General features: G+C 44.0%; 1 protein-coding gene across 1 annotated transcript; it reads right to left on the bottom strand.

Moving 5' to 3' along the window:
- Positions 1–212: 212 nt before the first annotated feature.
- On the bottom strand, positions 213–26209 carry BRI3 (brain protein I3). The gene is made up of 3 exons (XM_054041079.1): positions 25778–26209; positions 20476–20584; positions 213–650 (listed from the first exon to the last, which is right to left on the bottom strand). Exons 1-3 carry the CDS (start codon positions 25938–25940, stop codon positions 518–520), a joined length of 405 nt encoding a protein of 134 aa, XP_053897054.1. The 5' UTR covers positions 25941–26209; the 3' UTR covers positions 213–517.
- Between the last annotated feature and the right edge of the window lie 1301 nt (positions 26210–27510).

Genomic DNA, 27510 nt, shown 5'->3' with positions numbered 1-27510 from the left:
TCCATAACAATAGATCACTTTTATGGTTAGAATCGCTACTTTTAGATTTCTTACTTTAAACCTCTGGAATGTCACAACACTGCAGTTAGTATGATTGTATGCATACAAAGTTTATGGTTTTTAATCTGCCTATTAACACCGAGGACATTACGTGATTAAAAAAAAAGTTAAACAAAAGGTACATGGTGAAAGTGTGCATACACAGAACCAGCTGACATGAAAGAATATTTTTATACAAGATTCAGTCTTGCCACAAATTGTGAAGATTGCAAAAAGAGAAGCATTTTTATTTAAGTTTAAAGATGCCATTAAACATGGAAACAAGATGGGTTTTCATGTTTTGCAATGCACATGCTCATAAAACTGATTAAGTTTATCACATGCAAGACTATAATTTCATCACACTTTACAAAACAGGTCTGAAGCATAATCAGATAAAATGATTGTACATGACATTTACATTAGAAACAAGTACTACAATAGATGTGGCCTCTATAAGCCTGTTCAGGTTGATCCCTTAACCAAAAGTTGCCCCACAGTTAGGACATCTTCGTTGCCTCAGAGCAAGACAAAACAGAATTCCAATTGGAAAGAATACGATGGCACACAAGACACCAAGACAGGTGAAGGTGTCCTCCAATACACCAACTCTGTAGGAGGAAAGAAAAAGAGTTAAGTCACAAAATGCCTGCTGACACTGTAGGCAAGGCTGGCAGCTCTTCCTGTTCAAGTTTTCCCACAGTTCATAGTAAGTGTTTTCAGTTGCTTATAAAATTTGCCAAAATTAACTCTCTGGGTTGAAATTTTACATGCCAGGTGTCTGCTTGAGGTCGAATTGTTCGGGGAAATTTCAGCCAAAATGGTTCAGCTGTTCCTGAGAACAAGACTAAGGAAAAAAAGTTTTCCCCATGTTAAATTCTGGAGGACCTTTTCTTTGAGAAGCTATAGCAGTCATGTTTTGGAGCAGGGACCTGACATTTGGCACTGGGTTGCCTTTGTGCTAGGGATGTGCCTGTTGCCAGCCTCTTCAAAATCTGCCCAATTTTGCCCGGGTTATCAACCCTGGGGGGGGGGGGGGGGGGGGGAGGGGAAGAGAACAAAAACCCTGCAGTTTGCACACGCTTAGTAGAAACTTTGCAGCTACAGTCTCCAAATATTCTGTCCACGCTGGGCATGCTTCAGTCTAGGCCTAAGCAGCTGTTTCCTTGTCCTTTAGGATGCCTGCAAGTGCCAGACCGGGGTGGGAGGACGTAGAAGAAGATTAGGACAAGGAACCTGGGGGAGACTAGAACTGACAGGGCTTAGAGCCAAGGAGAGGAGAGTGGAATTGAGAGCCAAGAAGGAAAACAGGGTGAACTGGGAGAAGAATAGAGATAAGGAGCATGGATGCAGGGGGAGAACTGGACTGGCTGGGCAAGGACACTGGGACAAGGAGCCAGAGGCAGGGAAAAGATGGGACAGGTCAAAAGGGGTCAAGTTTGGGGGAAATGGACAGGAAAGTCTATGCCTACTACAACATACTCCGTATGGAAGCCAAGATTCTTAAGTCTTACCATTCCTCTGCTGTTGGTAAAAAACCAATGTTTTACCAAATATCTGTAAAAGCCACTGGCAAACTCTCTTATCCCCCTCCAGGGCTGTTCCACAAAGAGATGATAACCTACTACTGTTATCAGTTACTCCATTTGCTCAATTGGCAGAGGTCTGTGAAGTGGATCTAAAGCTTCCAACCCTGATGATGAACCATGTGTGTCAATATGGTGCAATACAATGGAATTTGGTTTTTTCCAGTTTGCTTCAGAGCTAGGGAGTTGAATGTAGTTGTGTATACAAAACTAAGGGGGCGGGAGGAGGAAAAAAATCAAGCACTTAAAGTTAGGAAATGTCAGCATTAAGGTTGTTTGTGTAACTGTAAATTTGGGCTTCCTATCAGCATGCACTGTAATAGTCTAATTACACCACACTTTTTTCCACAGGACCCCAGCCTCCTTCAGTGCACAGGACACATCTGCTCGGGGGGGAGGGGAAGAGAATCACGTTCTAGGTGTCTCACCCAAAATTACTGGAAATGTTTGACCTTAGGAAACTGAGGCACAGAAAGATTTTCTATAAAATGGGGATTAAAACCCCCTCGTCTAACAGACATTTGTGGAAAAAAAGTTCACGAAGTACTCAGATAACAGTGGTGAGCACCATGGAAAAAAATCCATGAGGAAATGAATAATTCGGTCTTCTGAAGAAGTTTGAATCGAGTGCAGTAAGCAAGGCATGGGGCCATCCACTGAACGAGGGGGAAAAAATATTGACTAGCTGCTCATTATGTCAACAATGTCCATCCTGTGCACTGAATGAAGCAGGGGTCCTGTGGGGGAGAAAATAAATAAATAACAGTAGGTCATCTAATTAACAAATCTATTATAATGCAGGAGCACAAAGAGATCAGATTAAGTTTGCACAGGCAGTCTCAGTTCTGACATTTCCTAATTTATGAGGGCTTGACTTTGCAACCTTAATACTCTTTGAATGTAGTTTGTGTGTGATTAAATATTTATATTGCAGTAGAGCCCATAGACTAACCACAGACTCCCGGACTCCAAGGCCAGAAGGGACCACTGATCTTCTAGTCTGATTGGTATATAACAGGCCCTAGAACTCCCCCAAAATAACTCCTTTTAAAACTACTAGAGCATCTCTCAAACATCCAACCTGATCAGGGCCCTACAGTGCTAGGAACTATACATAGGGGCATAAATCTTCCTCTAGAGAGCTTAGAGTAAGTGACAAACAGCATGGAGGCAATCAAATCCATACATTTGTATTTAGTTAGAGTCCAGTATTGTCATCTATCCCTCAACCTAACCATCAATAGCTGAAAAAAATTCACAGGTATTGCAGCAGGCAAATGATTTCCAGGATAGAGAGTACTTATTACATGTTTTCTATTTACTCAACAGTACCTCAGAAGCAAGATTAGAATTTACCCATGTGTTGGTCAGGAATGTACTACTCTGGGGGGCCTCATTGTGGCAGGCCCTGTATGCACATTGAGTTCCGCCCAGAGGGCTCAGAATACACAGACAAGGGGTGGAAGAAGGTGGATATCTCCATTTTACAGATTGGGAATTGAGGCAGAGATTAAGAGGGAGATTTTTCAGTCACAAAATGGTAATTATGTTCTTAACCGCCATTTGCACCTTTGAAAAATCTCCCCTTAAATAACTTGCTCCAGGTCAAAACAGTAAGTTCATGGCAGAGCCATAGAGTTGGGCCTCCATCTACCCAGTCCAGTATCTTAGCCAGACAACCATCTATCCTCCCCAAAGAAGAGTAGTGCAATTGATCCATGAGGGCTAATTCAAGGTAAATGACATTAGCGGGGTGGGAAGCTTGCCTGCATACCAGACTCTTAAGCAAACTGAATTAATTTAAAAAGATGTGGATTAGACATTGCCATAAGACAGCCAGAGAAAGTGTAACAGTTATACTAGAGAAGAGTTCAAGTTGTTGCTCAGGTACGATCATAAATGCAGGGAAACTAAAAATGAGAAACAAGTATAGGCCCCAGTCCGGCAAAGACTTACATACACATGAGTAGTGGGGCCTAAAGTTATGCCCATGCGCAAATCTTTGCATAATCAGGGGCATTATTAAAAAGCAGCATGTGACACAGTGCACAATTCCTTTAGAGCAGATACTATCAAAATAATTCTGCTGTAACATGTTGATTTTTAAGCAGCTTGTTCCAGGTGTTTATTTGTTCAGTTTCATTATAGTTTGGCTTTAAACTGTTACTTTAATAGCTAACAAGACAGTGTCCACCACCCTATGTAATCAGCTATAAAAAACAACAACATCCAAGATGATAATTTATGCAAAATTATCAGGCCAGTGTGAGCAGTCCAGCTGTCATCCCTAAAAAGGTCTTCCCAAACAAAATGAAATTGCACAGTATCAGAAAGCTTAGATGCTCTTTCCCTCTCTGTTTTAGGGAGGTTTAAGGTTCACATATGTAAATAAAGCAAACACATCACAGCTTAGCATATTATGCAACACAGTGAAGTGATTTAAAAATGATTTTTTTTAAATCAATGTTTTAAATTTTAAATCAAGTTGAGGCTTTGTAAAGTTAATTTGAAAGTGTTATCGCAACTTTAGTTCATTATACATTTTAATCTACATTATAATTTTTTTTAAATGCCAGTACCAGTAGTAGGACCTTATTTTAATTTACCAGACTATTATACATAAAACAAAAATGTAGCAAGTTAAAAGTTCTGACACTATAAACACTTATTGTACACATTCTTAACTTTACTACCCACCCATTGAGGCCTCAGGCAGATATTTAACTTTACTCACAGGGATAGTTCCATTGATTTCAAATTGGACTATTTACCTGCTTAGTTAGACATATGTATATTTAGAGCATCAGGTACAAATTGTACTTTTGTCAAAGGCAAGTTGCTTCAGTGTTAATGAAAAGTTAAACATTCAATATTAGTTATTGTGAACTTTTTTCCAAATACACACAGGATAAAATATGCAAAAATACTGGCATAGAATTGGGCTCCTGAACTCCTGTTAGGTACTGAAAAGTGGGATTATCAAGGAGGCTTAAGTGATTTGCTTTAACTTTCATGACTGTCACTGTGCAGATGTGCCCTTAGGAATGTCTACACTGCAATTAAAAACCCACAGCTGGCCTGTGCCAGCTGACTCGGGCTCAAGCCTGTTTAACTGTAGTGTAGATGTTCTGGCTTAGACTGCAGCCTGAAGTCTGGGACCCTCTCACCTCACAGCAAACTAAATAAATGAGTATTCAACATCCAATTTAGCAATGTGCAATTCTAATTTAAAAATGTTTTTCAAATTTTAAAATCAAAGTTATTTTTAATTGATCCTGCCACGGGACACATGCACTTTATTGCAATTTTTATTGAATTTTTTCAACCTTGCCACTCTTCGTATCCTACAGTCCTTGCAATTCAGTCCTCGTGAAAATATTCTTAGTAAGTTGCACATGACGTTTCAGTATTTAGTTCTTAAGTAGTCAGCTGATTGACAAGGATGTTGTTCTAGATTTGTTTTGGTTTTATGCACAAAACAAATCTAGATTTGCCATTTAAGACATGTGATCTTCCAGCCTGGTGAAAAGTCAAATGACAAGAGGATATCACAGTTAAAAGCAGTACTGAAGTCATTTTTCTTAAGGTAACAGTTGTATTGTACTTAATTCCTTTAGGGGAAGATTTCCCAATGGCACAAAGAGGAATTAGTGCCCAAGCTTCCTTCCAATACATTTACACTTTTCCAAACTGCAGCAAAAATTCCAAAGGGGAAAAATAGGGATTGGGTTGTTACTGGGTATTCTTAGTCTTCCTTTGGCCCATCCTAGCACACCTTAAGCCTGAAGGTCAGCTACACCATACTAGCATATTCCTCCAGCTTCAGATGCAAAAAGGAAAGAGATAATCAATTCAGAATCTTCAGACAAAGGTGAAGCATTAATCCACTATGTTGTACAGCCACCTAATGGCTCTTCCAGTCATAATTTAAAGTATTCTATTAAACCTAGAACTTAAACTATCATCCTAGAAAACTGAACACTTGTTTGGTTAATTAATACTACAGGCTCAAGACCTCATACCCACTACACAAACCATGGGGTTAGTCCAAGTAGTCTCCAGCCCGAGGTAGGCAAATTACAGCCCGCATCTGGCCCGTCAGATGTTTTAACCTGGCCCTCGGGCTTCCGCCAGTGGGTTTGCCCCACTCTGGCACTCCAGCCAGGGAGCGGAGTTGGGGGCTTGCTCTGCGTGTACCGTGGCTTCGTGCAGCTCCCGGAAGCAGCAGCAGCAGCAGCATGTCCCCCCTCTCATACTGTCAACTCATAGTTTCTGGCCCCACCCTAGAGTCGGCACCACCAGCCACAGTCCTCACCTCCTCCCACACCCGAACCCCCAATTTCATGAGCATTCATGGCCTGCCATACCCAGATGTGGTCCTCGGGCAAAAACATTTGCCCGCCCCTGCTCCAGCCCCATTCACACAGCTGCAATTCATCTTCATACTGGTCCTAGACTGCTGGGAGTGGGAGAAGGGCAAGTATCTGTCCCCTGTCCCAGACAGGCAACCAACTTTTACAACAGAAATTCAGAGTTCATTGCTCCGATTTGGAAACTAGACCAACCAGAATCCCCATCCCCAAAAGCTCAGAGGCCAAGTGAGCTTGCATCACATCACACTAGACAGTCTAAACACTACAACCACTAGAGCTTTGCAATCCAGTGGCGTGCTAACCCACTCCCAGATGCACCCCATAGATCAGACACAGAGATTAAGTATGAAGACTGGAAATTAGAGCACAAGTCATACATAGACAGCCAGGCTGAAGGAGCTCTCACAAGCCTTTATTACCTCTGAAGGAAAACAGAATACTCTAAGTCACATTAGGAACCACTTAATTCAGCTTGCCTATGTCCAACCTCCAATCTCTGTGCATCATCTCACTGTGAAAGCTCATCCATATGGAATCCCCACTAGACAAAGCAGAGTTTAATAAAGATGGTCCTCCTTGTCACAGTTTGACCCAATCATATAATTGGAAGCTCTGAAAGCAATCAAGGATGCCCAGGCCACACCATGCAAAAAAAACATCCATTTCCCTTCATGGCTGGTAACATTCAGATCTATACTGCCAGACACCAAAGCCTCCCGTTGCCCCTGAAGCATACTATGGAATAGTCTCTACTAGAGCTCTTTGGTAGGAGTCAGCCTCATGAATGCTGCCCTGCCTCCAGGAAATCTGGTTTCCATTTCCAGATCTGCTACTCACTCAATGTGACCTTGGACACAGGCGCTGTGCTTCCGTTTCTCTTTAACATGGGGACAAATGATATTTGGAACTTATCCATCCATCCCTGAGCACTTTACTAAGGAACGTAATTAGTATTATCTAGCCAGGCCAGAAATAGCCAGGTAAGTGTACAATGAAGAGAGGCAGATTTCAAACATCACTTCTTGACTAAAAAGTCAAGCTAGAAAGAAGTCCTTTCTCCCTCCAGTACACAACACAGATCTGATAGTCTTTCGCTGGGCCCTGAAAGAGCATCTAGGAGCACACAGCAATCTCCTCAGCCCAACAGTAACATGATCCTACAAGTAGCCCATGCTGCTAGTACAGTCAGCAATGAAGCCAGCCACATTCAAATAAGCTATTGCTTCATGCTACTGTAAAGCTTTTGGTATGTCTGGTTCCTGTAACTGCCTGCACACTCCCTGAAATGGTCACATATCTGCTCTAGGAAGAGGATGTGGAAGAACACATACACTACAGAAAGAAGAGGATTACAAGTCACATGCAAATGACTATTGACTTTGATCACTTAGGGTTCGGACCACAAACAAAATAAGAGGAGTGAATGCTGGCATACAGCTTTACCACCATTGTGGGACATGACACACACAGAGAGAAACAGAAAGAGATGCATTACCAAGGAAGAAAAGATTCATAGTTCTGCATGTGCAATCAATTAGGTCCTTCATCACCAACACTTCAGCTTGGGAGATGCTGATTAAAAAGCTCAAATGCACACAGGGCTATTATCTTAGGGCATAGCTACACTTGCTGATGTAGAGCGCTGTGAGTTAAAGCCGCCTTCGGAGAGCGCAGTAGGGAAAGCGCTGCAGTCTGTCCACACAGACAGCTTCAAGCACACTGGTGTGGCCACATTTGCAGCACTTGCAGCGGCATTGGGAGCAGTGCATTATGGGCAGCTCTCCCAGCATGCAAGTGACTGCAACGTGCTTTTCAAAGGGGGGGGAGAGAGATAGAGAGTGTGTATGTGTGGGGAGAGAGAATAGGTTTTTGGGGTGCTGAGAGAATAGGTTTTTGGGGTGTCAGCATGCTGTCTTGTAAGTTCAGACCCCCCCTCTTCCCCGCCTCGCTCTCACTCACTCAAAGCAAACAGTAAATGTTTGCTTTTCTCGGAGCTGAGCCGACTTCTCCAAAATGGAGCTTTGAAAGGGCATTTCCACATTCCTGCAGACGATTTCACAACACTGACAAGAGTGGCCACTTGACTTAAGGGGATTATGGAACATTTCCGGAGACCGATCACAGCGCAGTAACGCAACACCTCGTTCACACTGGCACCACGGCACTCCAGCGGTGGTGCAGCAAACGTTATTCCACTTGCCGAGGGGGAGTTCCAGCAGCGCTGTAGCTGCGGAGTCAGAGCGCTCTACGTGCCTTGCCAGTGTGGACGGGGAATGAGCTAGGGTGCCTGGGGATGCTTTATTGCGCTGTAACTCGCAAGTGTAGCCAAGGCCTTCGAGACCCATGTGCAGGCTTCACAAATTACAGGAATAAGTCTCAGATGTATGGATTAACCTAGGACTGTAACAACAACGGTTTCTGCTGCTGACCTATTAGAAACATCCAGATGCTCAGAATGTGCTTCCTGTTCTTATCCCCCATTATCAACTTGTCATAGAACTGCCTGGGACCTTTCCGCTACTGTTTTCCACCCAGCCCAGATGCATCGTCCCTGGGGTGGGCACATTACAGTTGCACTTTCTCCAACACTGGATGTGCTTTTTCGGTTTATCGTCTGGCTTTGGTTTAGTGCTTTCATTTCTTTAGCTAGTTTTCTACTGATGTCAGCAGCAGAGAGAATGAAAATAAGAGGATTTTCAGTTCTAGTGCCTGGCTTTACTATAGAGTGTTCTCTCCGAGCATCCAAAAAAAATGACATCATTTCTGAAAATCTCAGCCAGAGAGCCTTGTACTTTCAGATTTAGGAAACAGTAAATTGGTCAGTTTCACTAAATAGGTTGAAATTATACCCTAAATTTAGCAACTGCACTTACTGGATTTAACAAGGCGTGTCCTCTTGGACTCCCCTGCACAAAGAAAGTCAAAAGGAGTAGCCTTAATGTAGCGTCAAAGCATTCTTTGACAGGCAAGGAGCCGGTGCTGAACTGTGTGGTTTCACTAATGTGAAAGGGCAATCACAAGCACCTATTGTACAAGTTAAACTAATGGAATGAAGGGGGGGGAGAAAGCTAAAAAATATTATATATATATATATATATATATATATATATATATATATATATATATATATATATATATATATATATATATACACACACACACACATACACACACACACACACACACACACAGTCCACAGGCAATTCTTCTGTTGCCTACAGTGTCTACTGAAGTTTAGTTTCTTGAGTAGCTTAGGAAAAAGCAGTTAGTTCCCCCTCACGTCACCACCGCAAACTGCATTACAACCCAGGGGCATTTTAGGTGTTACGCAGCATAGTGTGCCTAAGTGGCAAAATGTCAAGAACATTTAAGTTATTCAATATCAGCACCTGGAAAGCACTCATGACATAGGAGCTGACTGACTCAGCCACAGTAAAAAAATTTCCACAGTAGAGATAATTATTTGGGGCATTCCTAGCATCACGCCCCTAAGTGCAATTCCGCCCTGGGAACAGTGTGAGAAGGAAAGATGGTCCCACAAGTGGTAGCCCACACAGATTCCACTCTTGGTGCATATGGTGCAATCTTTTAGCCTGCAGCATCTGGTGGGGCTAACCTACACCCTCAGTGCCTGGCTGCCCCAAACCAAGGGCACAAAGCGCAGGGCAGGTGCAGCCACCCCTCAGTTCCTTCTTACTGCCCATAGCAATGAGACCAAGCCATTGCAGCATCTGCCTGCTTCTCTACAACTCAGGCCAGGTCTGCACTGCAAACTTACATCTGTATAGCTAAGTCACTCAGGGGTGTGAAAAATCCTCAATGTATTTATACCGACCTCCCCCCCTGGGTAGGCAGCACTATGTCGACAAGAGAGCTTCTCCCCTCAACATAGCTACTGCCTCTCGAGGAGGTGGAGTACCTATGCCAACAGAAATCCTCCTGTCAGCATAGATAGTGGCTTCACTAATGCCCTATAGCTGTGCTGCTGCAGCCTTTAAGTGTAGACCTGCCCTCAGTGTCAGCAATTTAATTTTCCGGTTGGGTTTTAGTTTTTTTCCTTTTCTTATAATTTTCCATAGTTCGTTAGTAGGTTTAGAATCCTGCCCCAGCCCTTACCCCAGAGTAGCAGAAGCTAGATTTAAAACATGCCCCTCAATGGACATGCTGTGTGCTTTTTTGTTCCGGGGAAGGGCAAATCCCTGACATTGCTCTGTCAGCCCCTCTGTTTCCAAGCAGACTCAGAAGCACTGCATGAAAGCTTGCTTGGGTGCTAAGAAGAAAGACATAGCTAAGGCTCAATCCTCCCTCCTGTCCCAGTAAGTCAAGGACTCCAGCAAGCGTGGGCTTCCAAGCTCTGACTCCTTGGCAATCCCTGGCTGCTAAACTCTCAACACAGCCCCCGATCACTTTGCCTACTCTGCCCAACAATCTCAAAGAACAGTCAGATCCTAGACCCAGCCTCAGCATCGTTGCATCTGACAGCCTGGATGCTGGCTGGCTGCCGTCTACCAAAAGAAGCTGTTCAGCTGAAGTTCAGAACATTCTGCTCTAAAGCAGGAAAGCCTCGACTACTAGACTGACTTACAAAGCTGAAAGAAAACAGTTTTCTATTTGGACATCTCAGCACCATCTGTCGCTCTTAACACCAATTGCAGTAATACTGGACTATGCAACAATCTAGGCTTTATTAGTTCCATAGAGTATGTTTTTTAAGGCTAGTTCAGAATTAGGCTGCTTATTCCCTTATAAATAGACACTACGATTAAACCAATACATAAGCAGGACCAATCAGGATATTTCTGGTCAGCCCTAAACAGCTACAAACTCAGTTGATGGCTGCAGCCTAAGCTATTACAATTAACCTTCTTAAGAATCAGCTCCAACGGTCTAATTCTGCTACTAAGCAGATGTCCTTGATGCAGTAAGTAGAAGTAGTTTTGAGCTCCCTTCTCCCCTACATGAAAGTTATTTGGAGAACAGTTTTTGGCAGTGCAAAATGCCCAGCACAACCTTTAACAGTAATGAAATGTTCATCGATCCATGCCAGACATCAGAGACAGGGACAAACCAGTCAGTGAGAGAGCAAGACATAAGTGCCAGGGACAAAGGAGAAACATGGATTATAAATTAAACCAGTTGCAAGTGGCACTTTACCACATGGGGAAAATACTGGAGCGTACCATGCTGGGGGGGGGGGGGGGGGGGCGACTTCCTCATAACATGATTGTTATTTCAGGATCAATTTCCACAACAGAAACTTATCTGTAGTGATATCCTGACTACATGGACACTTGATGTGGCATTCATTAGTTCATGCAATCTCCTAATCATAGATTAAACATGCCTAGGCAAAACAGTGTCTTTTCTTAGCCTGTTACTACATTTAGAAGGGGAAGCTACTTTTAAAAGGAGTCACAGATCACCAACATTTTAGTCTGTTCCTTATGTAAATTACTCTTCATCTTAGATAAAAAAACCTACAGGGAGTTACTGTACTCAATGTGAAGATTTATTAATCTAGCCAAAAGTAATTTTTGTCCAACTGCATAAGCAGCTTTAATGTGGTTTAAAAAAATGACACCACTCCTAGGGTCTAAAAATAAAAAGGGGAGGTTTATTTATACTACAGCAGAGACTCACATTTAAGCTACACTACAGCTGCTCATTCAGTTCTGAGAAGTAATTTAGGTTCAAAGGCTTGTTGAGGAGAATGATTAACCTTTTGATAAATGTTAGCTTGAAAGAAAAGTCTCAGAACATTAACATCTTAAACACATTGTAGGAGCCAGTGCTGCAGCGTTCAAAGATACCAAGTACACAGAAGTTACTACAATTTAACACACAGTTGGCACTTTTAGGCTGAATATTTTACCAGTCAAAATATCTGAGTTTGTAACAGATAATGCTACCCCAGGCTTTAGGGAATATCCTGAGTACTGAAAACAAAGTTATCACAACCACGACACAGCTGAGCCCCCTTCTAGATAGGGGTGGGGACTGACATTATAGAGGTGGCCTGTTTAACTCCTTGGCCTCATCACAGACTGCCAATAAGTTGGCCAATTAGACAGGACAATCTTTGCAAGGTGGACACCTGCCTGGTAGGAACAGGCCTGAGATTTAGCTGTTCATTTTGCATAGCCTGTGTACAGCCATCAAACTTGGATGATCTTTGGTCACTTTTGTCCTGAGCCAGACTTACAGGAGTGTCCAGTGGGTGAAAAGCCATTTTCTTCCTTACCACAAGCTCCCATTACCACACTGGTAAATCCTGTGCACACTGTACCAATTAGACACCTGGACAAATAATGTATTATTGCAGCAACTTCTCCATCAGCTCAGGCTGAACAGAGGAAGAATTCATCCACACTACAGGCTGGGACCTAAATTACTGAAGCATTTTTATAAAAGCCTATTAAGTGATGCGCTCATGCAATTAACAAGACAGATGTCTGAAAATCTTTTTTATTAGCAAGCGATCTAATTGTTTAAATTTATTTCTCTCAAACTAGTCAGTCCCAGGAGGATGAATATCCTAGCAGGAAATTCTGAAATATCTGTGCTCACCTGTCTTTTGTGAACCTGCTGAGCATTACCATCCCCTTTGTATTCTTTTCTACACTCAGAAAGAAGGCTTGATTCTACCAGTGTCAGGAGTCAAGTGCAGTTTTCTTACAGGATTGAGGGGGAAAAAAAAAACAAAAACAAAAAAAACACAACCTTTAAATATCCAGGTGGACAACTTTGTCATGACCAACAACTCCAAATGACAGATTTGTGGCAACTGCTAGATTTGCCATATCAAGGTGTTTATTTTTGTTGTGTTTTTTATTTGCGCTTACATAACACTTTAGTGTGTTCCTTGTCCTAACCTCTCCAGCCACCAAACTACAGTAGAGCACCACTACTAACCCTTAACAGGGATTAATTCTGTCTCTGCAATTTGTGTACACAACACAGCACATTTTCACTGCATGCCGTGCAATATGGTATAGTGAGCTACTTAGTTTTCAAGTATCAGGGGGTCAGTATATAATGCCTGCATCTGTAACTTTTACTCGATGCATCTGAAGTGAGGTTTTTACCCACGAAAGCTTATGCCCAAATAAATCTGTTAGTCTTTAAGGTGCCAACAGACTCCTTGTTGTTTTTGCTTAGTTTTCGGTCACATTTAGGTCTTGTTTTTGGAGCAACCTCTGTCACCAGCTCCTATTCCTACTGGGTTCCTGGTTATAGCATCAATCTCAGAATTCCAAAGGGACTTCACTTCCTACAAGGTGCAACAACATGTTGATTATTGCCAGTGTCAACATAATCACCACATTCGTGAAATTCACGTTTGCCACAAAATGGAGCAAAGGACTCATAGGAAAATAGGAGCATAAATCTTCACATTTTTCTACTTAATAGCTATTTTCACTTTTTTGCATATCTGTGTTAAATCTAAATGAATACATTTTTGCTGGGGAAAAGAGGCTCCCCCCCCCCCCCCCCATTTACAATCTTCATTCATATAGTTTCCTTAGATTTGCCACAAAAGTGGGTCCTTTCTGATGTTAACATGCAGAAAAGCCTGGAATCTTGAGTTTATTCACAATCAGATGCCATTTTGTACAATTTTGGTATTCACTCTCTCAGGAAGGAGGCACTTGGGTGAAAGGGGCAACAAATGTAAGCCAAAACCTAAGGGACAATAGCCTTCAGTCCAGCCAAGCCTAGAAAGGCCAAGGAGTCGGGGGGCAGAGAAAAGGAATAATATGGTTTTAATACCACTTTATCCCATCACCCAATCCTAAAACAGTCCTCAAAGCTGCACAAATTTTTGCCCAATTGCAACAGCTCCCAAATGGCCATTTCACTGGGCAGTGATTACCACAGCCAGTAGTACTTTAGCCGCACACCTTTCACGGTCACTGTACTCAGGAGCACAAGGTGGCAGTTTACAGCTGGCAGCACCAGCTCTAAGCCATCACGGGAATCCCCTACTGGCCCAAATTTTAAAAATCAACCATTTGCAAACACTAGGCCAAGAAAAATCACTTGCATTAGTTTTCTTAACATTTGTTTTAAAAAGAAATAAATATCCCCTTGCAGTTTGTCCCACCCAAACACTGCATCACCAAGAAAGTAGAGAAACTGAAGAGTGTTTAAGGGTATGTCTATACTGCAGCTGGGAAGGTACCTCCACCTGCAAGTAGACAGACACTAGCTCAAGCAGAGGTAGTGTGCTAAAAATTGCAGTGTGATCGCAGGAGCGGGGGTGGCAGCCCAGGCTAGCTGCTTGAGCATGCACCCAGGGGATCGGGTGGGTTTGTGATCTGGCAGCTAGCCCAAGCCATACTGCTATGTTTTGTGTGCTAGTTCAAAGCGGAGCTACTGCTTGTCTGCCTACCCATGCTGGGAAGCACACTGTCCAAGGAGCAATGTAGACAGGCATTTCTTAGGGCAAATGAGCGACTGCATGGCAAGAAGCTAGATTTGTAAAGTTTGCAGCTTTAATGGTTCAAGCTGTTCTTGGAGATATAAAATGATTTAAAGGCAAGACTAGATTGACAGTATCTCTTGAACATTTCATTTGCAAGAAGTAATTTAATTGACAGATTCCCAAGAATGACACTCTGCTCAGTATTCATGAAAGTTCTAGATATCGGGGTTGTGGTGGGGAGGGACAGTTATGCCTACCCAGTGCCTAGCACAATGGGAAGGTGATCTCTAGGCACTATCATCATGCGCATTAGGAAACGTGTGTATAAGCACTGCAGTGTCAGTGCTGAGCAGCTGCTGGTTCTACATTGCTTGACAAGCACAGGATCCTGCTGAAGACCTGATTAAGGAATGACTTACCACGCCAAGGCAAGCGGTGAAACACAAGAGTTACCTCACTGTTTGGGAATAGTATCTGTATCCCCATCACAAGGTGGCAGTATTTCCAATTTACTCTTAAAACCAACCAACCCAACCAAACACACTACACCCACATTATGGCCAGTTGGGTGCACTGCCCATATTAATCACCTCTAAGATCTGGGCATTTATTGAGAGGTGCCTAGTTTTAGATACATGTTTCACAATTTCAGCCTACAGTCCTTCCTTCCTGCAGCTAACCTTACCATGCCATGATAATCACTCAGGATAGTATTTCTACTTATTGCCACAAGTCTTAACTATCTCAAAATATATCCAGATGGCAGACAATTACTGTATGTATCTGATCTCGCTGAAGTAGTCTGACCTCTGACAGTGCAAGTGTTCTGGGTAGGGGCAACTCTTGTTTGTTTGGATAAGCAGCATTGTGACGTAGCGGGGGTTTTATCTGTCTTGCTATATTGCATGTGAGTCCTACTGTCCTATACTAATACTGTGTGTACCTTAGTTTCCCTGGCCTTGGCTACACTTGCGGGGGGGGGGGGGGGGGTGTTTTCACACCCCTGAGCGTAGCAAGTTGCAGCCCCAGTGTAGCCAAGGCCCCTCTGTGTACTGCTCCAATACTTAGGTGGTGGGAATTGGGTGTGTGATTTTGAGGAGGCCCTCGGGGCAGGTGAGACTGCCCAGCTATTTGCAGCTATGTAACCTGAGACCCAGAAGGGGTGTGTGACCAGGTGACATCTTTGGCCCGGGAAGCAAGACAAAGAAGGAGGAGGGGCAACAGGGAGGTGTCAGAGGTCGGGTGGCTGGAGGCTGGCAGTCTGCTTGAGGGTCTGGAAAAAGGCGGGAAATCCAAGGTGTCTGGCCCAGGATTCCCAAGATGGACTTGGCTGAAAGTCACCAATGTCTGTAATAACAAGCTCGGTTCTATGCTGTGGTCCTGTCTACAAATAAACCTTCTGTTTTACGCTGGCTGAGAGTCACATCTGACTGCAGAGTTGGGGTGCAGGGCCCTCTGGTTTCCCCAGGAGCCCCACCAGTGCGGACTCGCTGTGGGAAGCACACGGTGTAAAGAGGGGCTGCTGAACGCTCTGAGGTCAGCCCCAGGAAGGCCAAAGTTGTGTAAGCTTCTTGCCCTGGAGACAGTCTGCTCACGCTACCCCAGAGTCCTGCCTGGCTTCGTATGGAGTAGTTCCAGAGCAACTACTGTATGTATCTGATCTTGCTGAAGAAGTCTGGCCTCTGAAAGTGCAAGTGTCCTGGGTAGGGGCAACTCTTGTTTGTTTGGATAAGCAGCATTTACACATATACACCCACACCGTGATGAAAAATTTATATCCCATAGCTATACCTGAAGGTGCTAATTCATCTCAGGATGGCAAGAACCCTCACCATAAATTATGTTCCCCCACAGCTGCAAGCAAGACAAATCCGCAAACAATTATTTTGTCTACCTCTTAACATGGCAGGACCTTCCTGGCAACATGACTTAAGGTGTCATGAAAGGAAAGCTGGCTTTGTGGGGTTTGGATTTTTTTTTTTTTTTAAACCACCATAAAGTAAAGTAAGTAAGTAAGTGTGTGTAAAAAATATTGTATGATATATACAACTTATGGTTTATTTTAAAAAATTGCCTTAAACCATTTTATATTAGTTACCCACATCCTATACAGTGTAATATATGTACACACACATTGGATACAACATCCCCTCCCATTCAGACAAGTTACAATAAGCTAAAATGCACAAATGTGGGTCTTAAATTTGCAAAATGAGGGTATTTAAAGCTAGTCTCTAGAGCCTCAATAACCCAATTTGTAGTGCTAGTACACGCAGAGTCAGTGTAACAAGTGTATCACAATACACAGTTCAGTATCTATGAAACCCCACAAAGACAAGTGTGCCCACTATGAGATTTCCTAACAAAGTCACTATCAAAAGTGTGCGAAATATCCAAAGCCACACCCTAACTAGATTAATCAGAGCACATTCACACTCCTCTAACACCAGTTTTAAACTCAGATTCCCAGCTATTGCAGGGGAAAATAAGTCTAAAAGTACTAAATGTAACAAAATCAGTGGCAGTTTCTCCTGTCTAGAGTCTGACTAATTCTGAGTCAAACAATACAGCCAAGGGTATTACAGCAATGTTCATTTTAGCATCATGATCTTGTGGTTTTCTCCAATCCATCATATGCTACAGTACTTGGTTGTTGTTGATTTATGCCATCTTTAGGATACTGAAAAGATGCAACTGGGACAAACATTTTCAAGGACCAAGGAAAGACCAAGACATATCAGCTTAGACCAGTGGTTCTCAAAGAGGGGTATGCATACCCCTGGGAGTATACAAGGTCTTCCAGGGGGTATGTCAACTCATCTAGGTATTTGCCTAGTTTTACAACAGGCTACATAAAAAGCACTAGTCAAGTCCATACAAACTAAAATTTCATACAGACAATGACTTGTTTATACTGCTCTATATGCTATATCAGTGTTTCTCAACCTGGGGGGGAGGGAGGGGGAGAAGAGGAGGACCGTCACAATTTTATAATTATATGGTAAAAATGAGAAAGCAAGCATACTGTGACACTTCTGTATTTTTAGGTCTTGTTTTGTAAGCTAGTCGTTTAAGTGAGGTGAAATTTGGGGTACGCAAGACAAATCAGCCTCCTGGAAGGGGTATAGTAGTCTGGAAAAGTTGAGAACTGGCTTAGACAACATCTCTTCAAATACATTTTTCAGGCCTAGAAATAATATTGCTGCACAGTCCTTGGAAAGTCAAGGATTAAAAGCTCTTCTTCCAAGTTAGCTAGAGGCACAGATGATTCAGACAAGACAGCAACCTTTATGTCTCATGGTGGGAGTTCCTTGATACCCCATGCTTCCCAGAATGGATTGAGCTTCCATTCCTTCTCCCTGCACACAACCCCAGTTCTCTTTTCTGAAGAGAAATCCCAATACAAGACTATCAATCCCACAGCTAGTCAAAGCAGGAGTATTCAAGTTTTTGTATTCTATTGCCCATTCAGACATTTACACAGCTTTTACCACTTCTGATGCCAGGTACACTATAGCAGTTCAAGCACTTCATTAAAAAAGGCCAGGAAGGTGCTGATTTGGCATCAGCCTATCTGTGGAGACAGGTACTGGTCCCAAGGGTTCACTTCCTACAACTGAGTATGCCTCTTACAGAAGCTAAAAAGGGCCCTATAGAGTAATCATTGCATCTTGAAGTAAATATATTCTCCCTCCCAACCCAATCATTTTTTGTAGGCTGAAACAGAGCCTGAGGAGTTAAGGCAGAAGCAGTAGATTTTAATCTAGAGGGAAAGGGACTCAGAATCCTACCTCGGAGACGAAGCTAAAATTTCTTGCTCCTATCCTCTGTAGAGAATAATCAGACAGTGGAAAAGAAGTATGCAGAGCATCAGATGTGTCCTAAAGTGCCTCCATGCCTCTCTGATGAAGAGGGACTCTATTTAAGCAAAGACTTAACACTGATTTCTGCAAGGCTCAGTCTTCATCTTATCAAATCTGCACCACCACCCAGCATACTACACATGTCTGGACCAAACAGTGAACACTTCCAAAAGCCTGAGCAATGCTCAGCAAAAGGATGGTGTTCAAGTAAGTTTCACTGCCTAGAAAGGGATTTTGCACTAAAGGTTACATTTTCAGATCTGAAGCTTCCAAAGAATCCTCCATACCATACTAACCCTAAGGGAGTTACTAACAGAAAGAGAAACAAGAATTACATAAAAACCTGTAAGAGGCCACTGATGTTTAGTCTAGTGCAGAAGATTCACTATTTTCAAGTTAAATTCCCTTTCAGATTCAGAGGTTTTAAGGCAAGAGGAGACGATTATGATCATTCTTGTCTGACTTCCTATATAGAAAAGGACATAGAATGTCACTTAGGGCATGTCTTCACTACCCGCCGGATCGGCGGGTAGCAATCAATCTATTGGGGATCGACTTATCGCGTGTAGTGAAGACGCAATAAAAATAGATCCCCGATGGCTCTGCTGTCAACTCCAGAAATCTACCGCGGCAAGAGGTGGAAGCGGAGTCGACGGCGCGCAGCAGCGGTCAACTCACTGCCGTCCTCACAGCCAGGTAAGTCGACCTAAGATACGCAACTTCAGCTACATGAATAGCGTAGCTGAAATTGCATATCTTAGGTCGACCCTCCCCCCCCCCCCGTAGTGTAGACCTAGCCTTAGTAATTCCTCTATCAAGCTCTATTTTCTGGCTAAGTTAGAACATTTTTTTAGAAAGACCTCCCATCTTGATTTAACAGCTTCAAGTGATGGAGAATCCACCACGTCCCCAACTAAGCAGTCCAATGGTTAGTTACCTTCACTGTTAACAGTGTGCATCTAATATCGAGCCTGAATTTATCTAGCTCCTACAGTTTCAGCATAAACTGATGTAGTTCAACAGCATCAGCCCTTACACAGCATTTTAAGAGCCTCCACCTTTTGGACCCACCTTTCTAGGAAGAGGTCAGACTTAGAAGGCAGGCTCCGATTCCCCACAGTACAATTCCATTCCACGAAGGCCATAGGATGCTTCATTCATATCATCTTATTACTGTGTTGAGACTCATTAGAACATTACTCTAGCACAACTGTGCTTGATACCACTTGTGCTATTCTGGTGGGTCCGTCTCCTAAGCACAGATCTCTGAATAAAGGCTCAATCCTGCAAGGTGCTGCTCCTGGGCAAGATCCTGTAAGTACAACTCTCACGCACTTCAGTGGAAATTGAAGGAGCTCAGCACCCCACAGTTGCAAGTGTTAAGATAGATCATAAAGAAAGCCCAGGGTTAACCTCAAATGATCTGATCTCATCACCTCTTGTGAATATGCTCTCTCTCGTATTCTTTTGGAGCTGGGCTGACCAGAACTGAACGCAGTAGTCCGGGAGAGGAAGCATAATTAATTTATATGGTGGCATATGTCCAGTATTCTCTATCCTTTTCTTTAGAGCATCCTAACTTCTCTTCAGCGAGTAACAGTGGTTTAATAATGATTTAAAAAAAAAAAAAAAAAAAAAAGGAGTTTTGTCTTATTAATTAGTGGAGGAACTTGCAATTAGTTTTTTCTGATTCCTATGTTCTATCTTGGGATAACACCTTGCTGTTATCTGCCAACTCTTCTGCAGCAAGCAGACTTCCACACTCCTAGAATCATCAATATTGTACCAATACAAACAAGAAACCACCCCTGCCAAGAGAGTACTGCCCACTACTTCAGCCATAGTTTAAGTAAGTACAAGGGAAGGAAAAATCCCAGGTTTTCTTCATCAACCTAGAGAAGGAAAATCAACAGAACTGACTAGGATCCCAAATGTGGGTATTGTGTAGGTAGGAGTCCTTTCTATGGCAATGGTAGGTGACAAAAGGGACTATGGTCATAACACTGGAATGAAATTTTCTGTGTTTGGTTATGGTTGAATGGGATGAGTGAGCGCATCCCACCATTACTTTATATATAAAATATTCAACTAATTTCATTTTGATATTTAAAACCAAGATGTCTGTGGTTTCAAGACCGGAGATCTTGAATTTATTTTAAAAGCTGACAAACAACTGGAGAGAACTGTACCTGCAGGCAGGGCAACCTCCAACCACTACAACGGAGGTGGCGGTAGCTGGCTGTTGAATGATGGTATACATGTTGGGATAGTTATGTTGCGGTGGTGGTGCAGCATATCCTAGAACAAAGAAATGCAAGTGAACCTCTGGTCATAAGGCAGGGGTTTTTTTTGTTTGTTTTTAAAACAGATAAAGGACACAATGATTCCTTAGACAATGGTAACTTGGAAAGGTAGATTTCATTTTCCACAACAGAAAGACACTTGATATCATAGGATCAATTCTACAGTAGAAGCACTTTGCCATTACCCAGCAATGAGTTCTTGGTGTGTACATCTCTTATACCAGCAAAACTGTGCTTTCTAACTTATTCCAAGTTTCAGAGTAACAGCCGTGTTAGTCTGTATCCGCAAAAAGAAGAACAGGAGTACTTGTGGCACCTTAGAGACTAACAAATTTATTAGAGCATAAGCTTTCGTGGACTACAGCCCAGTGGGCTGTAGTCCACGAAAGCTTATGCTCTAATAAATTTGTTAGTCTCTAAGGTGCCACAAGTACTCCTGTTCTTCTTTTAACTTATTCCAGCCACTAACCCCCTCCCCAAAAAAACCAAACTACACCTCTACCTCAATATAACGCTGTCTTCAGGAGCCCCCCCCCCCCAAAAAAAGAATCTTACTGTGTTATAGGTGAAACTGCGTTATACTGAGCTTGCTTCGATCTGCCGGAGCGCGCAGCCTCGCCCCCAAGAGCGCTGCTTTACTGTGTTCTATCCGAATTCGTGTTATATCGGGTCGCGTTATATCAGCGTAGAGGTGAATATAAGCAAAAGCACAATTTTGCTGGTTTTACCATGCATACACTAAGGGTTTATACCAGCACAGCATCTCTTCTCTCCCCTCCCACCCAACATAGCTACGTAGGCAGAAGTTTCTAGATATGGCCCTAAATCTGCTTAACAAACAAAGCAACACAACTGTAAGCTGAATTAAGACTCTTAAAAAAAAAAATTCATTGTATGTGACAAGACTGTGGCCCCAAAGGTGTATTCCTCAGGACTTGGGAGGACACATACAAGAACCTGAATCAGAGGTAGAGTTGGAACAAATCCTTCTGAAGGGGACATGCTAATGAGCAGGGCTGGCTCCAGGCACCAGCGCAGCAAGCTGGTGCTTGGGGCGGCCCATGGAAGGGGGCGGCACGTCCGGGTCTTTGGCGGCAAGTCCCTCAGTCCCTCTCGGAGAGAAGGAGCGGCCACCGAATTGCCACCGAAGGTGGAAGCAGCGCGGTAGAGCAGCCACCGAAGTGCCACTGATCTCGGTTGTTGGTGTCCCCCCCGTTTGGGGCGGCAAAAAAACTGGAGCCAGCCCTACTAATTAACATGTCCTTGCAAAACTGTTTCATAGGCCTGAATATTTAATACAATTTCACAGTCTAAAATGCACATAAGGCTAATAATTAACTTCAAAGATTGTGTTTTAATGTTACTGGAGAAGAGGATGAAAAAACAGTTTAACTGAACAAAAGGTCACAATTTTCAGTTTTAGGCATCCAAACTGGTGGAGACAGGATGCAGTGTTTCTCTGGCTGCCAGCCTGAAAACTTCCACATTAGTTAAACTGTGACTAATATACAATAGCAGGAGTGGAGAGAAAGAAGTAGAGGTAAAGAAATGGATGAGACATCTTGAAAACTGAGAAATGAAATTGCTTGGAAGACCCAACCTGGCCAGCAAGCTTGTTCTAACAACTGTATTTAGAAAGCAAACTATTTTGCAAATTATTACATAAGTCTCAGAAATGCAACTACAAGTTTGTTGTTTAGCAAGAGACTACGCAATGACATAGCCTGCCAAATAGAGAAACTGAGCTATTATATTTATTAGAGCATAAGCTTTCGTGGGCTACAGCCCACTTCTTCGGATGCATAGAAGTGAACATATATTGAGGAAATACACACACACACACACACACACACACACACACACAGAGTATGAACAGGTGGGAGTCGTCTTACCAACTCTGAGAGGCCAATTAAGTAAGTGGGAAAAAAAAAAAAAAAAAAAAAAAAAAAAAAGCTTTTGAAGTGATAATCAAGATAGCCCAGTACAGACAGTTTGATAAGAAGTGTGAGAATACTTACAAGGGGAGATAGATTCAATGTTTGTAATGGCTCAGCCATTCCCAGTCCTTATTTAATCCTAAATTGATTGTGTCTAGTTTGCATATCAATTCCAGCTCAGTAGTCTCTCGTTGGAGTCTGTTTTTGAAGTTTTTCTGTTGTAAGATAGCCACCCGCAGGTCTGTCATTGAATGGCCAGACAGGTTAAAAGTGTTCTCCCACTGGTTTTTGAGTATTAGGATTCCTGATGTCAGATTTGTGTCCATTAATTCTTTTGCGTAGAGACTGTCCGGTTTGGCCAATGTACATGGCAGAAGGGCATTGCTGGCACATGATGGCATATATCACATTGGTATATGTGCAGGTGAATGTGCCCCTGATGGTATGGCTGATGTGATTAGGTCCTATGATGATGTCACTTGACTAGACATGTGGCCAGAGTTGGCATCGGGCTTTGTTACAAGGATAGGTTCCTGGGTCAGTGTTTTTGTTCAGTGATGTGTGGTTGCTGGTGAGTATTTGCTTTAGGTTGGGGGGTTGTCTGTAAGCGAGGACAGGTCTGTCTCCCAAGATCTGTGAGAGTGAGGGATCATCTTTCAGGATAGGTTGTAGATCTTTGATGATGCGCTGGAGAGGTTTTAGTTGGGGGCTGAAGGTGACAGCTAGTGGTGTTCTGTTATTTTCTTTGTTGGGCCTGTCTTGTAGGAGGTGACTTCTAGGTACTCTTCTGGCTCTGTCAATCTGTTTTTTCACTTCAGCGGGTGGGTATTGTAGTTTTAAGAATGCTTGATAGAGATCTTGTAGATGCTTGTCCCTGTCTGAGGGATTGGAGCAAATGCGGTTATATCTTAGAGCTTGGCTGTAGACAATGGATCGTGTGGTGTGTCCTGGATGGAAGCTGGAGGCATGTAGGTAAGTGTAGCGGTCAGTCGGTTTCCGGCATAGGGTGGTATTTATGTGTCCAGGAAATGGACTGCTTGTGTGGATTGATCTAGGCTGAGGTTGATGGTGGGATGGAAATTATTGAAATCATGGTGGAATTCCTCAAGGGCTTCTTTTCCATGGGTCCAGATGATGAAGAGGTCATCAATGTAGCGCAAGTAGAGTAGGGGCGTTAGGGAACGAGAGCTAAGGAAGCGTTGTTCTAAGTCAGCCATAAAAAATGTTGGCATACTGTGGGGCCATGCAGGTACCTATAGCAGTGCCGCTGACTTGAAGGTATATATTGTCCCCAAATGTGAAATAGTTGTGGGTGAGGACAAAGTCACAAAGTTCAGCCACCAGGTTAGCTGTGACATTATCGGGGATACTGTTCCTGATAGCCTGTAGTCCATCTTTGTGTGGAATATTGGTGTAGAGGGCTTCTACGTCCATAGTGGCCAGGATGGCGTTTTCTGGAAGATCACTGATGGATTGAGGTTTCCTCAGGAAGTCAGTGGTGTCTCGAAGATAGCTGGGAGTGCTGGTAGCGCTTACTTAATTGGCCTCTCAGAGTTGGTAAGACAACTCTCACCTGTTCATGGTGTGTGTGTGTGTGTTCCATTCTATGCATCCGAAGAAGTGGGCTGTAGCCCACAAAAGCTTATGCTCTAATAAATTTGTTAGTCTCTAAGGTGCCACAAGTACTCCCGTTCTTTTTGTGGATACAGACTAACACAGCTGCTACTCTGAAACCTGGGCTATTATGACATCAGGCTCCTTACATCATCCAAGTTGTGATGTTTTGGGGGAGTTTCTTAATGAATAAATTCCTTTAATTTAAGGAATCACAGGAAACCCATTAAGTGTACTAGTAAAGAAAAAGTCAAAAATAATTCTTGGGGTTTTTGTGGGAAAGTGTGCTCTGACTTACTAAGTAAATGGTAATCAAATATCTATGGTCCCAAGCCTAAAGGCACATGCTTAACTTTATGCACTGTGAATAGTCCCACTGAATAGGGCTACTCACAATGCATGAAATATGGTACATGCCTGAGTCTTTACAGGATCTAGGGTTAAGTACTACTTGATGCACTAGTTTTTCTTCAAATGTTGTGGGGGGGGGGGAAAGAGGAGGAGAGGAATTTCCACTGAGAAATTGCCAATAGTCTAGTTTTGTTTCTTTAACTAGATCCAAGTCACACTAATTTCAAAGTCAACAGAAGGGGTTACACTCAGTTCCAAAGAGATTTCAGCAGCGAACAGTGAATTTACATTAGAAAACACCACATGTAATCAGAGGAACAGGGGGAAATGTGTGCATGGTAAATTGTAGCTTTGGGAAGAGGAAGTCAAACACCAAGTGCTAATGTGTGTATCTTTGTATGAAGTCCTGATAATTCCATCCCCCTTCAAAATAATGGCAGTACAGTATCTCAGTAGTTAGTGACAGCAGAACACAAATACAGCTAGGTAGATAAAAAGGACACACATTGTACCTTACAAGCAGTCTTAAGTGGGAAGAAAGGGAGGAGCTTTTCGAACATCTGGCACTCCTGACCAACTTGTTTTCTACTCCAGCTTGAGTATTAACCAAGCCACTGAGGGCAAAGTGACATACGGTTTTTACAGGGAAGTGGCACACAACTGTTTAGCAAAGCGACTGTGAATTTTTCCTGCGACAGCCCAATACCATGGCTTCATACACCAGCAGCTAGGTTTTGGTTTGACAGGCCACAAAAAACTTTTTCTAAGAGATCTAGTGTCTCTAGCAACCAGATCATCACAGCCCTTCTATTGGCGTGGCCACGTAGGATATTTAACTCGACTTTAACACAAGAGTTTGTTCGACTTGCAAGTCCAGCAAACGAGAGAACGCCTTCTATAGAGTTGCCTTGGCTTCTGGAGCACAGCAATTCCCGGGCTTATAATGATCGATTTCATTGGCGGTGGGAGGAAGGGAAGAGGGAGGATTTATTGGCTCGCAAGGCTTTAGTAACACATTTCCCCGCTAGTTTTTCACTCACACAGTGCAACAGCGGCCAGAAAGACCCCCCTACACACCCCCACCCCGCCGGATTAGAGCTACACACCAAGCCCACGGCGGGGCTTGTACACGGCACCTCGCAGAGTTCTGCAAAGTTTGTTTTGCGTCTCACATCCCCACCCCTCCCGGACCAGAGCCAGGGGCACACCGCTTAAAACTTCAAACAGGGCCCTTTGCACAAACGCACGGCTCCGGGCCTCGCCCCCCGGCCCGGCCAGCGACCCACCTGCAGGGGCAGCGGCAGCGCTGGGGTAGGGGTAGGGCGGAGGAGGCTGGAAGCCCGGCTGCGGCGGGGGGATGGCCCCATAGTTGCTCTGTCCGTAGTCGCCCCCCTGCGAGGCCGGGGTGTAGGCGGGGGGCCGCTCCTGCAGAAGAGGCTTGTTATCCATGCTGGGACGCGGCGAGGGGCCCCCGGGGGGGGAGCAGCGCAGAGACCCCGCGGGGAGAGGAAGCGGCGCCCAACTTTCCCTGGGCCGCCCCCCGGCCGGAGGGGGGGAGCGCGCCGCTAGACAGGGGCTCTCCGCCAAGCCAGCCGCCCCCGCACCCAGCGCATCCGCGGGGGGAACGGAGCCCAGGCGCCCCCAGCCAGGCAGACAGCAGCAGCAACGTGCCCGCTGCCGCGGCGGCTCCCAGCGCTCGGGCCAGTCACAAGACTGAGCTCACGTGACGCGGCTCCCCGCAGCGATCCGCGGTGACTCTCCGGCCGCCGCAGGAAACCCGCCCTTAAAGGAGCCGCCCGCGCCCGCGCCCCGCGCGCGGCACCCACCTGTTCAGCCCCGGGCCGCCGCGCGCGTGCGGCCCAGCTGGGTCCTCAGCAGCGGGGAGCCGGGGCGCAGCCGCCTGAGGGGCAGGAGCCCGGGCGCGTGTGCATGGAGACCTGTGGGCTCAGCGTCGTGTCAGTCAGTCCGGGTGGGTCGGAGACAAAGCAGCTCGCGGATTTTGTAACGTGGGGTGCTTCGTTCATTGGGCAGATATCAATATTATGCCTTCTGTTGCCGGTGCTCGGTGCTGTAGGGACAAAGTGGGGGACACAGTCCCTGTCCCCGGGAGAACTGTCAGGCTGAAGGGAGTGGCCTTTGTTCCAATCTCTCAGGCACCTGGCGCCAGGTTTAAGAGCACACAGGCCATGAGATAAAATAGCACATCCAGCAATGAATCCTCATCCCGTAAGAAAAACACACCAACCAAACACTACAGACTGACAGCTAACCCCTGGGGAAGGGAGACTGGGAGGCTGTGGAGTCTGTTTCAAAGCTGTGGGGTTTGGTTTGGGGTTTTTTTGTTTTGTTTTTATGGTGATGTAGGATTTTGTGTGTGTGATTTGCTGAGATACCATTTAAAAAATCTCAAACAAACCCCAGCTGAGATCCTGCCCCCGTTGCAAACTGACAGCCTGAATCTGCCAAAACATAATGAAGAATGAAAACCATCACTTTATATTCCTTATCCAGTTGATCCGAGCCACGGTTCTCATCTCACTCTGAGCTGGAGGGAGAGCAGGACCCAGGCTCAAGTTTCTTTAAATCAAGAAGACTCAGGGAATTGGAATGGAAGGGAGTGAGGACAAAGACCACCTACCCTCCCCCATCCTGCAAATGTAATTGGATCCACTTGGACAGACTTATGCGGAACTCTAATCACTTCAGCTGGACTCCAAGCAGGCATAAGTATCGGTCTGTACAGATTTCAAAACCAAATCAGAAATGAAATAAGGCCCTCATCCTCCAAAGACTTATGCACATACTTAAATTAATGCATTGGGAGTAGTGCCATAGGAGTCCAGAAAGAAAAAAAGAGATTTGTGGGCATAGGGAATTAATGGAAACATTTTCTAAAGATGAACAGTTATAGCAAATTTGTTCTAAGGAAAAACTCTGTAAGTGAAGAAAAGACATAAGATCTAAAAGGAAATGAGTAGTGAGATGTAGGAGATAATTTTACCTCGGTATTTGGGATTGG

This window comes from Malaclemys terrapin, chromosome 10 (genome assembly GCF_027887155.1).
Source record: "Malaclemys terrapin pileata isolate rMalTer1 chromosome 10, rMalTer1.hap1, whole genome shotgun sequence".
In the NCBI taxonomy this organism is placed as follows: Eukaryota; Metazoa; Chordata; order Testudines; family Emydidae; genus Malaclemys; species Malaclemys terrapin.
This window is presented reverse-complemented; position numbering and strand designations above follow the sequence as displayed.